The following is a 15,855-nucleotide window of genomic DNA, read 5'->3' as shown; positions in this document are numbered from 1 at the left end:
CATCCATATGCTCTCGGAGAATTAAAATTATATTATCTTTACCCTGCTTCATCACTTGTTTCTCATATACATACTTCACTTCATTTTATTCTTGGATTCATTGAGTCTGAAGAACTTTCTCACTCTCCAGATGCCAGTTTACCGGCACTCAACATCCTCCCACCTTCTTCCCCAATTACATTTTTTCAAGCTTAAACAATTCTGACATTAGCTTCTTGTTTGTTTTTTTTTTACTCAAGGATTCTTACCCTACATATGTCCTCCAACCATGATTCATCCCCTTTGTCAATGAATCCATGCACAACAAATGCTGTTTGTCTTGTTTCTTCAAAGTTAGAGGAGTTGATGGTGCCAGGATTTCGTGCTTCAATTTGCTGCAAAAGAGTCCAAAATTTTTTTTTTAAACGAGGTATTAATTCAACATATTAATGAAGAATAGCAGTTTTTTGTTCCCATCAGACAATAAAAAACAGTTACAACTGGAACGGCACTTGGTAGAGTGCATACCTCCACCAAGGTGAACAGTTTCTTTTGTATCCCACTGGTACGCCGGATCTGCATCAGGACCTAAACCAATATCTAATCACCTTGTTCTTGTCGCCTAAACAACTCGTGCATCTTGCTTCAATCTGTGCACAACTTTTCGAAATATCATGCTCTCTATCGTCTTTGGCCCCATCTCTCAATAGTGAAGAATCGCTTAAAACGTTTTTTAAAAGCTTGTATCCAGATCCAGAACCAGATCTTCACCAAAATCGAATCATTTCTTCCTTGTGACACACCACAACCTGTCCACCAAACTTTCGTCCGAAACCGCTCACAACTTTTTGAGATATCCTGTTCACAGACAAACAGACAGACAGGGGTGAACACATAACCTCCACCCACATCTGGTGGCAGAGGTAATTGGAATGGCACTCAGTTGGACACATACCTCCACCAGGCTGAACAGTTTATGTTTTCTATCCCACTGATGAGTCGGATCTCCATCCAGACCTTAATCAACATCTAATCAGCTTATTCTTGTCACCGACCCAGCTCCTCCACCAAATTTTGTCATAACCTATCCACAACGTTTTGTGATGTCATGCTCAATATCATTGGTGGTCTTATCCATCAATGGTGAGGAATCACTTAAAAATTATAGTATCTGGATCCTGATCAAAAATGTGTGTTGCTGTCCTTGGCCGGTCACCAACAAACACAAAAACATTTCAGAACGATTGCTTCGAAATTGTGGACAAAAATTGTGTGACAAACAGATGCAACAGAACAACATACTTAGCGAAATATTTTTCGAAATACTTTTGCCAAGAAACAGACAGGGGTGGATACACACAAGGATGATGAGTTTGTCCTAATGAGGTAGTCCTCTGATGATCCTGCTGAGATCATTGTAGAATACTTTTTTGACCTCGTTTGTGTGTATCATCATTGGTGCATATGCGCTGATGAGTGTTACATACTGGTTTTCAGCAAGATTCATTCGAAGTACCATTGATACCATGAGTCGAGTTTACGTACCAATTCAGATCGGATAACAAAGGCCATGCCTAACTGTTGAGGCTGGTCTTTGGACTTGCCAATCCGGTAGAATGTGCAACCTGCACCTGCTTCCTCAATCTGAGACTCCTCTGCAAGCCTTGTTTCACTTTGGGTGGCTACATCAATATTATACCTGGCCAGCGTTTTGGCTATGAGGGCTATTCCATTCTTAGGTCTTGAATTATTATCTAAAAGTGTTCTAACATTCCATGAGCCGAGTGTCATACAGTGGTTAGTTAGCCTTTGAGTTTGAGTTTTCTTCAATTTTGACCGCAGTGATTGGATGACCAGCCAGGAACAGTGAGCTGGAAGGTATATGCAAGGAAGGCGGCTGTGTTTAATGTTCCTTTTCTTCCCCTTCCCCAAATTGGGGAAGAGCAGCACTGCACCTCAAAATGTCTAATCTGTCACCTTAAGAGGATATGAACTCCATATCTGCCCCGATCTGAGGAGAGTGACCACCACCCTGAGGCTACGCTATGTGCAAGGTTGTGACTGAAGACTGCAGGTAGCATCCTCTACCTGCCCACTTCACCACTTCCCCATCACCACAGACCTTTGTGGTCTGATTTGTTGGTTGATTTGATTTACTGAACAGCCTGCACATTGAGTGTAATTAAGTGGATGAGGTTTGTGCAGAGCCTCTCCCACTCTCCTCTCCGAGGAAGCTAATGCTACACTAGTGCAACGTGTGCCACAAATTCAATCAGCTGAAAGGATGCAGGTTTTGATTTTGGAGTTGTCCTCATAGATCAGGGGGTTCCCAACCCCAGGGTTGCAACCCAAACTTGAAAAGGAAACCCTCAAAATGCCAGTTTTTGATGGTTTTCTATTCACGTCGAAAGCGTTTTCTCCGACAATTTTTGTTATTGTAGGTACCGGTACCAAGTAGGTACTGGCACCATTTAAGTTGTGAGGCGACCGATTTCAAATTTTGGGTCATTGACAAAAAAGTTTGGGAACCACTTCTCTCTGAACTCCTGAACAAGGTGGAAAGCCTCACCTGCCCTTTCTACATTGTTATGGATCATTATAACACATACTTGAGCTGTAGGTAAAAGGTACTTAAAATGTGGTTAAAAAGCAGGTTAAAGTTAATTGTTCAGTTCAGTCCAACTGTGTTGAAAGGCAATTTCTTGTAATGCGGGGCTGGGCACCGAGGATAGGAATTTGAATGTGCTTTGAAGAAAGTTGTGGTCAGATCGCACCAAACATTGCCAAGGCTTTGACTGAATGGTTTGATAACTGTATTCCCACATTAAATAATTATGTAAGGGGTAAAATAATTATTATAGTTGCTTATAAAATTATGTTGGGGTGCATCAGAACTGAACCATGGCAACAGACCTCTGCAGTGGATGTTGGAATGAAAACATCTGGATGCGTTCAACACCAGATCCCACACTGACCTTCAAGCTCCGATTGTAAATAATGGGCAGCTCGCCTTGCAGCTTCAGGAGTGGGACATGGGATCAGAGAGCAGCAGTACCTGAGTGCAGTACTTCCTGGCAAACTGCATTTTAAAATCCAGCTCTACCAGCAAAGAGGGAAGTGTTGAATGCAAATCAAGATTGGTTCTGTGACTCCAAAGCCTTGACAAGACACAGCATCACCCCACAAAGCTAGCTCCTCTTATCGACTGGTCAGAACTCGACGAATCTACTGCCTTAAGGCCCTGTCACACCTTGACGTTTTAGCCAGCGTATGGCAAGGTATCAAAATGTATGTAAAACGCTGGCGTACTCTGAACTATTGATGTTTTTTTTCCAGTTTTGGACGTATTCATAACGAGTTGGACGTATTCATAACGTATTAGTAACGTACACAGAACGTTTCGATAACATATAGATAACTTATACCAACGAATGCTGAGCATGTTGGCGGCGTTCAGAACCTATGCCCAACGATAGTCTAACTTATGCATAGCGCGCGGCAGCGTATCGCCAACGATCACGTGGCGTATCCTATTAAAAGGCTGCAGCTCGACCATTCAAATCATAACCGCACTAGACATCGAAGTGTCAAGCCGCTGTCACACCTTGACGTTTTAGCCAACGTATGCCAACGTATGCCAACATATGCCGACGTATGAAAAATTTGCTGAATACGTTGGCACACGTCGAATACGTTATGGGTAAGTTTTGTATACGTTAAGAGCACGCTGAAGCACGCTGGCATACGTCATAGTATGCCGAGTATGTCAACAAATTTTCAGCATGTTGAAAAATTTTCGACGTATCCAGCGTATGACGCACACATTCTGCATACGCTGGTATAAGTTGTAGGCACGTTACGCGATCGTTGACACACGTCGACACACGTTACTTGTAAGTTACTCATCAGTCGAAACACGTCGAGGTAATGTTTAGCATACCCGAAACTTATTTCTAACCTTTTCTAACGTACCCGAGTAACATGCTTTGAACCTATGAGTAACGTGCTTTGAACCTATGTGTAACGTATCTCCAACGCCCATTGACGTATGTAGATGTATTTGACGTCTTCCGGACAACCACAGAACTTACTGAACGTGTTACTAACTTACAGCTACCGTATAATGGCGTATTGGCAGCGTTTAGGGGAATTCGTATATAAAAATGGGGTTCACACAGGAGGAATCCATCAATGTTCCAGACTCCATGATTTTTTTTTTTTTGTTCTTCGGCATGACGGTGATGTTGACACTTCGATTTCTAGTGCGGTTATGATTTAAGTCGTTGAGCGGCAGCCTATTAATTATATTATATTATAACCGCACTATAAATCGAAGTGTCAACATCACCCTCATACCGAAGAACAAAAAAACAAACAAACAAAAAAAAAACATGGAGTCTGAAACACTGACGCTAAACATTACCTCGACGTGTTTCGACTTATGAGTAACTTACAAGTAACGTGTGTCGACGTGTGTCAACGATCGCGTAACGTGCCTTCAACTTATGGCCAGCTTATGCGGAACGTGTGAGTCATACGCTGGCATACGTCGAAAAATTTCAAGCATGTTAAAATTTGTCGACAGCTCGGCGTACTACGACGTATGCCAGCATACTACGACGTATACCAAACTTACCCATAACGTATTCGACGTGTGCCAGCGTTTTAGACAATTTTTCATACGTCGGCATACGCTGGCTAAATCGTCAAGGTGTGACAGGGCCTTTACTGGTGTCTCAGAGACAGCCATTTGTAACCTGCTGAAGTTAGTTTTATGAACTGGTTACCTGAGATAAGTTACCACCCTGAAAGTCGTGAGTTAATTCATAGCTGCATTGATATCGGTGGCATGTGTGCTCTTTAATTTGGGAATTTTTAATTGACTGATTGTTTCTTTTAATCAGTAGTAGTGGGCTCATTGGTCCATTGGACAAATTTTCATTGGTCTTCATGACCTTGTTGTATACTTACCTGCTTGCTGTACTGCTTGAGCATTAGCTTGACTTTCACCAAGCCCAGATGTGCTTGGGCCAGGGCAGGAATTATGCATTTGTTGTTATTATTATTATTATTATTATTATTATTATTATTATTATTGCCAAATGATGTGACTGCTATTATTGTTGTTAATATTATAAGTATTAATAAATGCTTTGGGACAATGTTATCATTCTTTTTGTTATTTATTTTGCTATTAGAATGCCGTGCCATGGAAGGACATATTAAACTTCTCAAAATGGGAATTCTTCCGGATTCTTTATAGTTAACTTGCTTAATAAACTCATGAGATCATGATGATCATTTCAGTGTGTCACACTCCACATCAGATAGCTCCAGTAAAACTCCACAAAAAACATGCCACACACACACACACACACACACACACACACACACACACACACACACACACACACACACACACACACACACACACAATAAGATGGACTACAAGAAAGCTTTCAACAGTGTCCAACATTCGTGAATGATAAAATGAATGCAAATATACCAAAGAAATCCCCAAATAATCAAACTGATTGAGAAAGCAATGGAGCTCTGGAATATCACATTGATATTAGAGCACTCAGAAGGAAATATCGAAATACCAGATGTGAAGATGCGGCGTGGGATCTTCCAGGGAGACAGTCTTCCCCCCCCCCCTCTTGTTTTGTCTGGCTCTGGACACACTGAGTAACCTCGTCAACAAACAAGGACACGGATACACTCTAACAACCAATAGAAGAACACCCAAAGAAACAGGAAAAGTAACACGCATACTATACATGGATGATTTCAAGTTCTTTGCACCGAGTGACAAAATTGACAGAACAGCTAAAACTAGTAAAACGGTGCTGTGAGGACATTCCAATAGAATTTGGACTCGATAAGTGCACCAAGTGCACATTTGTACAAGGTAAACCAACAAAAACGGACAACATAAAACGACCTTAAAACAACAATAAAGCAGTAAGAAAACGAAGCATCATTCAAATATCTTGGAGTAGAAGAGGGTCACCAAATATGTCACAAACAAATACACAAAACAAACACCAAAGAATACCTATGCAGAATGAAGCTGATCCTGAAAACGTATCTCTCTCCAAGAAACAAAATCAAAGCCGAAAACCAACTCGCAGTACCAGTCAGTGTTCCAATACAGCTGTGGAATGATAAACTGGTCCCAACCAGAAATCAAATTTTTTTTTTTTAATCTTTTATTGATTTCTGATTGTCCGTTCTTCTGTACCCATTTAAAATTGTGGAATTCCTGTACCCAGATTGCAATATTTGCCCATTCTTCTGTACAAAACTGTTCAAGCTTAGTCGAGTTCCATGGGGAGTGTTGATGGACAGAAATCTTCAAGTCATGCCACAGATTTTCGATTGGATTTCGGTCGGGGGCTCTGACTGGGCCACTCAAGGACATTTATCTTATTGTCCCTTAGGCCGAAGTCACATTTGCCACGGCGGCCGTGGGGTCTCCAAAATCTACGGCCACTACCAATTATACGGCGGCCGCAGTATTTCCACGGTCACACAATGCAGCAGTCACATATGTTTTTATTTTTCGGGGACTGCACGGCGTATTTATAAATTGTGGAGACCGAAAACGTGGGGTTGCCGTACGGTCTTTGATTTCATGTCGCACGGTGACCTGAGGGCGTTCCTGCGGCGGCCATAGAATTTTCAAGGCAGACGCAAGGTGCCCGCAAGGTGCCCGCAAGGCGACCGCAGGGGGACCGCAGGGGGCCCTAAGGCGAATGTGCAGCCAGACGGACGGTAACAAATGGGTTAATTTTATATTTTTTTACCAGTTTTTTTTTTCGGCTTGTCGAATTACTACGGCGAACGTAGAAATGAAAAAAAGTTATAACTCCCCGTTACAATTCCACGGCGACCTTACGGCCTGTAAAAGATAGCCAAACGACGTAGGGCCACCCTGAGGCCACCGTAGAAACTCTGCGGCCGCCGCACGTTTCTCTCAATTCAGAGGGCGTACGGCCGCCGTATCCTCGCCGTAGAGCAAATGTGACTTCGGCCTTAGCCATTCCAGTGTAGCTTTAGCTGTGTGCTTCGAGTCATTATCATGCTGAAAGGTGAGCTTCCATCCCAATTTCAGCTTTTTGCAGAGGGCAGCAGGTTTTCCTCGAGGATTTTTCTCTCTTTTGCTTTATTCATTTTCCCTTCTATCCTGACAAATGCCCCAGTCCTTGCTGATGAGAAACATCCCCATAACATGATGCTGCCACCATCATGCTTCACAGTAGGGATGGTGTTCTTTGGGTGACGTGCTGTGTTTGGTCTCTGCCAAACATAACGTTTTGCATTTCGGCCAAAAAGTTCCATCTTGGTTTCATCAGACCACTAAACTTTTTGTCACTTGGCTTCAGAATCTCTGGAGTGTTTTTTTGCATACCTCAAACGGGACTCAAGGTGGGCTTTTTTGTGTAATGGCTTCCTTCTTGCCACCCTACCGTACTGACCAGACTTGTGGACTGCTTGAGATATTGTTGTCAAATGCACATAGTGACCAGTCTGCCAAAATGGCTTGTAGCTCTTTCAAAGTTGCCATTGGCCTCTTGGTAGCCTCTATAATCAGTCTCCTTATTTGGTCATTCAGTTTGGAAGAACAGCCTGATCTAGACAGGGTATTGGTGGTACCATACGCCTTCTACTTCTTAATGTTTGTCTTGACTGTGCTCCAAGGGATATTCAAGGCCTTTGAAATATTTTATACCCATCCCCTGATCTGTGCTTTTCCACCACTTTTTCCCAGAAGACTTTTGAAAGCTCCTTGGTGATCATGGTTGAATCTTTGCTGTGAAATGCACTACCCAGCAGAGGAAACCTACAGGAACAGCAGATTTTATTCTGCAATAATCAGAATCACTACAATTTAACACAAGTGGTGAGCAATTAACCTGGTGTGTCATTTTGAAGTTGATTGGTTACACCTGAGCAAATTTAAAATTGCTATTATATGGGGGGGGGGGTGATATTCCAACCAAGATACTTATCCAACCAAGATATTCTCGTTTTGTATTTTTAATTAATTTTCTGAAATTTGTAGAAATTTTTTTTCACAAGGAAGTTGTGGGTTATGATATGTAAATAAAGGTGGGAAAAGTCTGGTTTAATTAAACTTAATTCCAGGCTATAAGGCAACAAAAGGTGAAAATTTTGAAAGGGGGTGTAGACTTTCTTTAGGCACTGTATATAAGCTAAGCCATTCATTACAAGAGCGAGTATTCCTTTGCAATAAATGTCCCCTCCCGATGTGATATTTTAAATTCTCCACTGTACATACATGAAGCAAAAACATGCGTACAGCTTCAGAATAACCACAGGTGTGAAGGACAGACGGACGGACAGCAAACCTATAGTTCACCGTCTCCTGACACAATACATACCCACACAATACACACCTCTGATGCAAATAGCGAAAACTGGATGGTGCAAACTGCTGGATAAAGTGAGCAACAAACAACACTCAATCCCAAACACCACATCCACACATGCACAACACTCAACGAGAACCCAGACACTCGCACATCCAACACCTCATCATGCCCAACCCGGACACGAAACCGGCCGCGTTCGTGCCATGGAAACACAAAAACAACAAATATATAGTGATATCGGGGATCTTATGAAAATGGGAATCAAATATGGGGAACCAGTGACTCAGCCATGGAGATAGAGATGGAATACAGCCATGGAGTATTATATCTTCTCTTGTTACCTCTGCCACCGAAGGTGAAGGAGGTTATGTTTTAACCCCTTTCTGTCTGCTTGTTTGTCTGTCTGTTTGTTTTTGTGCAGGATATCTCAAAAAGTTGCGGACAGACCCGGATTAAAATTTGTGGACAGGTTGGATGTGTGACAAGGACGAACTGATTAGATTTTGGTGAACGTCCAGATCTGCATTCGACTACTAGAATTTTTAAGTGATTCTTCACCATTGAGAGATCAGGATAAACTGATATATAGCAGGATATCTCAAAAAATTGTGGACGGATTCACAAAAATTTGGGGGAGAGTTTGAAGGTGTGGCAAAGACAAATTGATTTGATTTTGGTGAAGATCCGAATCCAGATCTGGATACAAGAATTATTTGATTTTTAAAGTGATTCTTCACCATTGAGAGATCGGGCCAAAAACGATATATCGCATCATATTTCAAAAATTTACTGGGCCTGATATGTTTTCATGGATCAGGCATTGCATGGCGGAGGTATGCGCTCTACTGAGTGCCCTTCTAGTTGATTCTGTTTCTCATTTTGTTAGTAAAATGTGTAAAAAGTTTAAGTTATCTGAAAATGGTTTTAGTACATGGTGTGATCTGGTTGTGGAAATTTTGGACAACAGAATTAAGTTTTTTAGTTGTCGAGGTTTGTTTCCTCCGGATTTGTCAAAACCATTATTGAGTAAGCTTAATGTTCATAAAGATGTTCAGGATTTGCATGAAAAGTATGTTTTAGCTCCAGCAGATAAAGTAGCTTATAATTTTTGTGGTGGTTTGTAAGTAGTTATACATTGAGGTTTTATTAATGGAGTTAGGTATTGATGGAGTTACTTTTACAAGTATAGGAAATAGCATATATGCTCCATATCAAAAGCCTCTCCAAGACATTATCGCTGAGCATCAGGAAGTTTTGGGTAATAATTTTAACATTAAATGTAAGGAGGTAAATTTATGGATTTCCCATATTTTTCTGGATCCCTAAGCTTCATAAAACCCCATATAAGTTTAGCTTTATAGCGGGAGCTCAGTAATGTACCTTGAAACAATTGTCAATGATGATTAATTCAGGTTTACGAGTGGTTATGGAGAAATTTAGAAAATACTGTTTAGCAATTCGTAAGAATTCTGGTCGTAACACTTTCTGGAGTATTAGTTCCACTTTAGAGTTCTAAGATAGGATTAGATTCTCAATATTAAATCTGTTGATGTTTTGGGTTTTTCTACCTTGTATTCAAATTTAGATTGATTCAGCACTGGTTAAGGATGCACTCTTTGGTGTTATTTGTAAAGTTTTAGCTCTCATAATAAATTTTTATATATTAGGTTTGTTCAGTCATTCTTTTCTAAGAAATAATATATGGGTTTTAATTGTTTTGACCAACAAAAATTTAAGGATGCTGTTAATTTTATTTTGTAAAATACTTTTGTGTTTTTTGGTCAGAAAATATTTCAACAAATAAAAGGCATTCCAATGGGAGGGACGTGCAGTCCCCTATAGCGGACATTTTCCTTGTTTATTGTAAGTTTTCATTTGTGCAGAAGTTGATGAAGGAGAAGAAGTTAGGCTTAGCTGAAATGTTATCTTCAACATGTCATTATATTGATGATATTTATGTGATAATTAGAAAAGGTCGAAAAGGTCGATTTCTTTGAAAGGTCGATTCATAGGATTTATCCAGGAATCCTAAAAACAGATAAGAGTAGTAATGATGACAGTGTCGTGGCATATCTGGATGTGTTAATGGAGTTGGAAATAATTGTTTCAGTACAAATATATATCATAAAGTTGACTATTTTAGATTTCCTATTGTTTTGTATATTTTTCCGATTTGTGATGTACTGGTTAAGATAGGCTACAATGTGTTTTCTTCTCAGCTTATTACATTTGCTAGAATTTGTTCTGTTAAGGATTATTTTGTGGTTCGTGCTAAGAAGATGTAATCCATGATGTTGTTGTTGTTCGTCTTTCGGCTCCTCCCGTTAGGGGTCGCCATAGCGGATCATCCGTTATGATCAGCATACTGATTTGGCATCGGTTTTACGCCGGATGCCCTTCCTGACGCAACCCTGGTCGCCTCTTACGTCACAGGGATAAGGATTGGGTTTCGCCATGATTCCAGGCTGCTCTACACCCTCTCATAGCTCGGCCCAGTGCAGAGCTCCCGTCCTCAAGCGATCCTCCAACCCAAGCCTCCGAGTAGCCGGATTACAGGCGCACGCCACTACGCCCGGTATGTAATCCATGATGTTAGAGAGGGGTTATTGTACTAATAGTTTGATGAGGTCATGTGAGAATGTTTTCGATGTCATTGTAATCTCTTGTTTAAGTTTGGTTGGTTTTCGTGGAAACAGGTTTCCGTAGCATTGGAAGTTGTGTGAAAGAATAATAATATGTGTGTGTGTGCACTTTCTATTCGTGTGCATGGTTTACTCTTGTCCTCCATCTCTCTTTCTTTCTTTTTCTTTGTCTATGGAGGGGTGAATCTTGCAAATAGCTTTTGTAAGGTTCACTTGGCTGCGCCTGGATGGATTTGTGGGTGGAGGAGTTGCAGCCGAAACCCGAATCCTATCCAGGTTCTTCCTGATGACTCTGTCTTTATCTGTTTGGGTTCCTCCTTATACTCTGGTGGTGTATTTGGTCAGTTATTTGATTAAAATTGTTGAAATTGTGGGTGGAGTCAGGTGAACTGTTCAACCAATGGAAGGATTAGAATGTTACACACAGACGGACGGAGAGACTGACTTAGGCCTCCTTCAAAATAAACATTTTTATTGTCACATTGGGATATTGGTCTGTGGTCTGTGACTGCCTTGGCAATATTCAAACGCAATGATCATTGATATCCCAGAGATGTTCAATTGGATTTACATCTGGCGAGATGGCAGGCCAGGGTATCATTACATTAACATTGACAGTGACAAGAATGTTCCTTGTTCGAATGGCCATGTGAACAGGAACATTATTGTTGCTGGACTGCCAGTGTGAGCAACATGTCACTGTAAGATCTCATTAATGTATTGATCTGCCATCAGATTACCAAGAACACAGATCAGGTTAGGACGAAAAGTTTCAGCAATACTTCAGAAAAGTTTATATGCATTGACACCAGGTTACAACTAGAACTACGTTGTCGATGGCACACCATCGCATATTCCTGCGTGCACTCCTTTGTCCCATTAATACAAGGTGAAATTTTATCTTGCAAAATGGATTGACTATTCTTTTCTATTTGATGTGCTTTATGACCAAAGACTTACTATGTTTACGAAATGAGAAGTCATTGCAAGCATATGAACATTTCATGAAACATTAATTTAACACTGTCCAGCAATATAGAACTGTGCATCAATTTAATCATAGGAATGAACTGTGTATAATATTAATTATAATTATTCATAATCAATTAGATAAATACAGTAAAACCTGTGACTGTCACTCATGGGGGCCACATAAGCAAGTTCTTTATAAAAGAATTTACCATGTACAATGGTAAATACACAAAAAAAAATCAGCCCCCATGACCCCACCTCCTCTGGCCCGGCTCCTAGGGGTCATATCAAAAATCCGACAGTGTTGTGCACTTCCCCATACATATTTCTACTATGTCCCAAAGTTTCAAGTTCCTATCTCAAACAGTGTAGGAGGAGCTATTTTGACCCCCTATCCGCTAAGCACCCCCTACCTCCCAAGCACCCTCCGATCATCATGTGTTTAAAAAAAATATGTTGTTAAATGTATAACTCATGAATATGTTTGATTTAAAAAGCTATAAGACAAAATTTTTTTTAATCGACCCCCATGACCCCAACCCCTCTGGCCTGGCCCCGAGGGGTCATATCAAAAATCCGAAAGTGTTGTGCACTTCCCCATACATATATGTACTCTGTCCCAAAGTTTCAAGTTTCTATTTCAAACATACTGCTTCATGCATACAGCTTCAGTTACAGGTTACAGGAGTTACAGGGTAGGAGGAGTTACGGGGTAAGACAGACAGATGTACGGACGGACGGACGGACGGCGGAGGCAATCACAATATTCCCGCTTTTCTTCGAAAGCGCGGGAAAGATGATTGCCATCTCAAAGTGGAGTTCTTTAGTTAGTCGTTCCGACACTATAAAAACTTCACATACCTAGATTGTTCATTTTTCACATGTCACATGTCTGTCTTCAGTCATAAAGGGAAATCATGATGTTGACTGTGAAATGTAACACATGTATTTTAAATATAATATTTTCAGAGGAACTGCATTGAAAGAGGTGTGAAATTGAAAGAAAAAAATGTGAAAACATAAAAATTGCAGATAAAAACAAGAAAAAGAGCAATCAGAGATTGGAGACCCTCGCCATGACTTGTTTTGTGTAGTTTTGTGTGGTGTATTTTGTGTGGTGTTTGTGTACTGGTGTATTATGTAATTAATAATGGACATAACGAGAAGTGCCATTTTATAACTGCTGGCAGTGATGATCGGCTCCCAAGACGTCCCGTTTTGATGCAACCCCACTTTGATTGGACACTTGACCCTGACCCAAGGTGTTTATTATTATTCAACTGGTAAATTCAACCTGTTGCTTCGCTGACAGGGGTATTAAGGAGGGAGGGGGGGGAGTAAGAAGGAGGGGAAGGAGAGAGGAGGGACGGTCGAGTGAGGGGATGGAGAGAAGAGGGAGGGAATCCGAGGAGGGGTGTGGGAGCGAGGAAGGAGGGGTGGGGAGTGAAGAAGGAGGGGGAGTGAGGCGGGGTGGGGGAGTGAGGAAGGAAGACATCCTGCTTTGAACGGGCACTTGACCCTGACCCATGGCATTTATTATTATTCAATTGAATTCTGAATGGGATTAATATAAATTAAATTTAAATAAAATGGAAGACAAAATAGGTCCAGTCCTGCATTGGAGTCATCAGAAGGAACCCAAGCAAGCAAAAAGCAAAGATGGAGTCATCAGGAGGAACCTGGATAAGATTCAGGTTTCAGCTGCGACTCATCTGCCCTCAAACCCATCCAGGTGCAGCCAAGTGAGCCTTATTCAAAAGAAAAAGAAAAAGAACCCAGATCAAAAATAAAAGAAAAAAATTCTGTCTGCCACACCATGCGTCCGATCAGATTGAAATTTAAAACGTATATTCCACATCACTACGAGATCATAATTGTGAAGTTTCATTTCGATTGATGAAGTGGTTTAAGAGAAATAAATTTTTAAAGATTTTTGTTCAATCCAATATGGCTGCCAGACCATGTGACCTATCAATTAATTGTGAATACCCTGGTATCCCCAAGGCTTGGGGAACATTTGTGTGAAGTTTCCCCTCGATCTAACCAGCCGATTTTGCAGAAGATTTTTTTTATAGGTTTTAGAGTAAATCCAATATAGCTGCCAAACCATGTGACCTAAGATGTCATATGTGTGAACTTTTTGTTCCTCATGGATAGACGGTCGTACTTGTGAAGTTTCGCCTCGATCTGTTCAGCCGTTTCAGAGAAGAAGATTTTTGAAGGTTTAAAAAAAAATAAAAATAATAAATATGGCTGCCAAACCACGTGACCGAAGACATCATCAATGTTTTTTCTGTGGACCAATTTATCCCGAGATGTCCCTCAAAATTTTTCATACTGATCGGATGTAGCGTTCTATGTATGCAATAATGACGTAGCGAAGGCACCAATGACATAAAAATCACACTTATTCCCCACAAGAAATACTTGCCATGTGCCAAGTTTCAATTTTTCCCTTGGTGCAGTTTTGGAGACACAGAGTTCCAAAGTTTTTCTTCTTTTTTTTTTCCAACATGTCTGCCACATCACATGACCTTGTGATGGCATCATAATTATCATTAAAACATTCTACATGAGTCGTCACTCCAATGGTGAAAATTTCGTCTCAATCCGAGAAAAACTGTGAGTTGTGTGTTAGCTCTCATACGAGCCTCGACCAAGGTATACAAAAAAAAAAAAAAAAAAAAAAAAAAAAAAACACTCATGTTCTGTGTGGACAAACAAACGACAAACAAACAAAGAAAAAAAAACGGACCCAAATGCAATACCCTCTCCTCTGGCTCTGGCAAGGGTAAAAGTTCTGGTAGTGTGGATGGGATAGTTTAGTGGTTACGAGGCTTATAAGGAGTAGAGTTGTTTCCGCACCTGCCAGGCATTTTGGTTTTGACGAGTAAACAGCAAAAACCGAGTGTTGATTTTCTCCGGTGGCCAGGGGAGCTTGGCAATCGGTCTTTGTTCAGTCCCAGAATATGGGTAATCGTCAGAGAAGCATCCAAGGTGTTCATAGCAAACTTCATTAGCTGCAAAAGCACATGATTATTTCTTGAGAATGCCATCGCCCTCAGTATACGAGCACAAACCAACAAACAAATTGCTTTCCACGCGTGCAAATCCTCACTTACCTTGCAGCGTGGTGAACATTGCCGCAACCAATGGCAAACAAAAAAGTAAAAACATGATCACGAGCAAAGAATGAACGCCCAGGTATATGGAAGACCGAGAAGTTTTCAAAAAACAACTGTCGAGGACCCCTTGAACGAATTATTCTTATATAGTCGATCAAAATGTCTCTATAATTGCTCTGGTAAAAGATAAACCCAATGGGATCAAACAGGTGTTCGCCAACTGTGATTCCATTGCTTTACCAGGCCATGATAACTCAGGCTCAAGGCTCTTTGAAAATGTTGATTGGCATCAAAATAAGAAGAGAATTATCCAAAGCCATTGACAAACTTTTCTCCTAAAATAAAGTATGCAGTGTTAATAGTCAGTGCCTTTTGACTCGGTACGTGATACAGTATATAAACATATATAAATGACTTTTTGTAACTTATTCATGTACTTGCTGAAATGAGATTGTCAAATATTTTTGTCTTTTTAGGAGTCTCGTTTGAACCGAACCATGAAGACCTGTGGGTAATTGAAATCAACAAGTGGTAAAGTCCATTCATTGTATTCTGGAAGGTGGGCAAATGCAGTTCCTCAGGAGGACTTGAAGGAATGAACGAGTTAGATAGAGACTCATGGACGGTGCTCTCCCCACCTGGGACATTCCACTTATGTCAGAGTAATAATGTGGGGGTGGTGGGGGAGAGGGGATGTAACAATCTGGAACGTTTTCTGAACAGAGATAAAAGGAACCA

The 15,855-nt window shown here is 40.8% G+C and overlaps 1 protein-coding gene, 1 long non-coding RNA gene and 1 pseudogene across 3 annotated transcripts in view; 1 reads left to right on the top strand and 2 right to left on the bottom strand.

Moving 5' to 3' along the window:
* LOC147034753 (uncharacterized) overlaps positions 1-11,891 on the top strand; it is a 33,211-nt gene extending 21,320 nt beyond the window's left edge. For both annotated transcript variants that reach the window (XR_015060054.1, XR_015060053.1), the window contains 3 exons: positions 7,757-7,885; positions 10,707-10,953; positions 11,756-11,891. This is a non-coding gene — a long non-coding RNA (uncharacterized LOC147034753). The remainder of the gene's footprint in view (positions 1-7,756; positions 7,886-10,706; positions 10,954-11,755) is intronic.
* Positions 1-15,252, bottom strand: part of LOC147034752 (pancreatic lipase-related protein 2-like) — a 65,874-nt gene extending 50,622 nt beyond the window's left edge. The window contains exons 1-3 of the mRNA XM_085888269.1: positions 15,115-15,252; positions 14,858-15,012; positions 249-374 (exon numbers count right to left, since the gene is read on the bottom strand). Of these exons, the coding sequence (XP_085744395.1) occupies positions 249-374; positions 14,858-15,012; positions 15,115-15,169 (336 nt within the window). The 5' untranslated portion in view covers positions 15,170-15,252. The remainder of the gene's footprint in view (positions 1-248; positions 375-14,857; positions 15,013-15,114) is intronic.
* On the bottom strand, positions 10,815-10,955 carry LOC147034754 (signal recognition particle RNA; annotated as a pseudogene).
* Positions 15,253-15,855: the final 603 nt, after the last annotated feature.

This window comes from Eptatretus burgeri, chromosome 1, assembly GCF_056783735.1.
Source record: "Eptatretus burgeri isolate ZD-2024b chromosome 1, Ebu_testis_v1, whole genome shotgun sequence".
Taxonomy (NCBI): domain Eukaryota; kingdom Metazoa; phylum Chordata; class Myxini; order Myxiniformes; family Myxinidae; genus Eptatretus; species Eptatretus burgeri.
The sequence above is the reverse complement of the archived record's forward strand: the minus strand, read 5'-3'. Positions and strand labels throughout refer to the sequence as shown.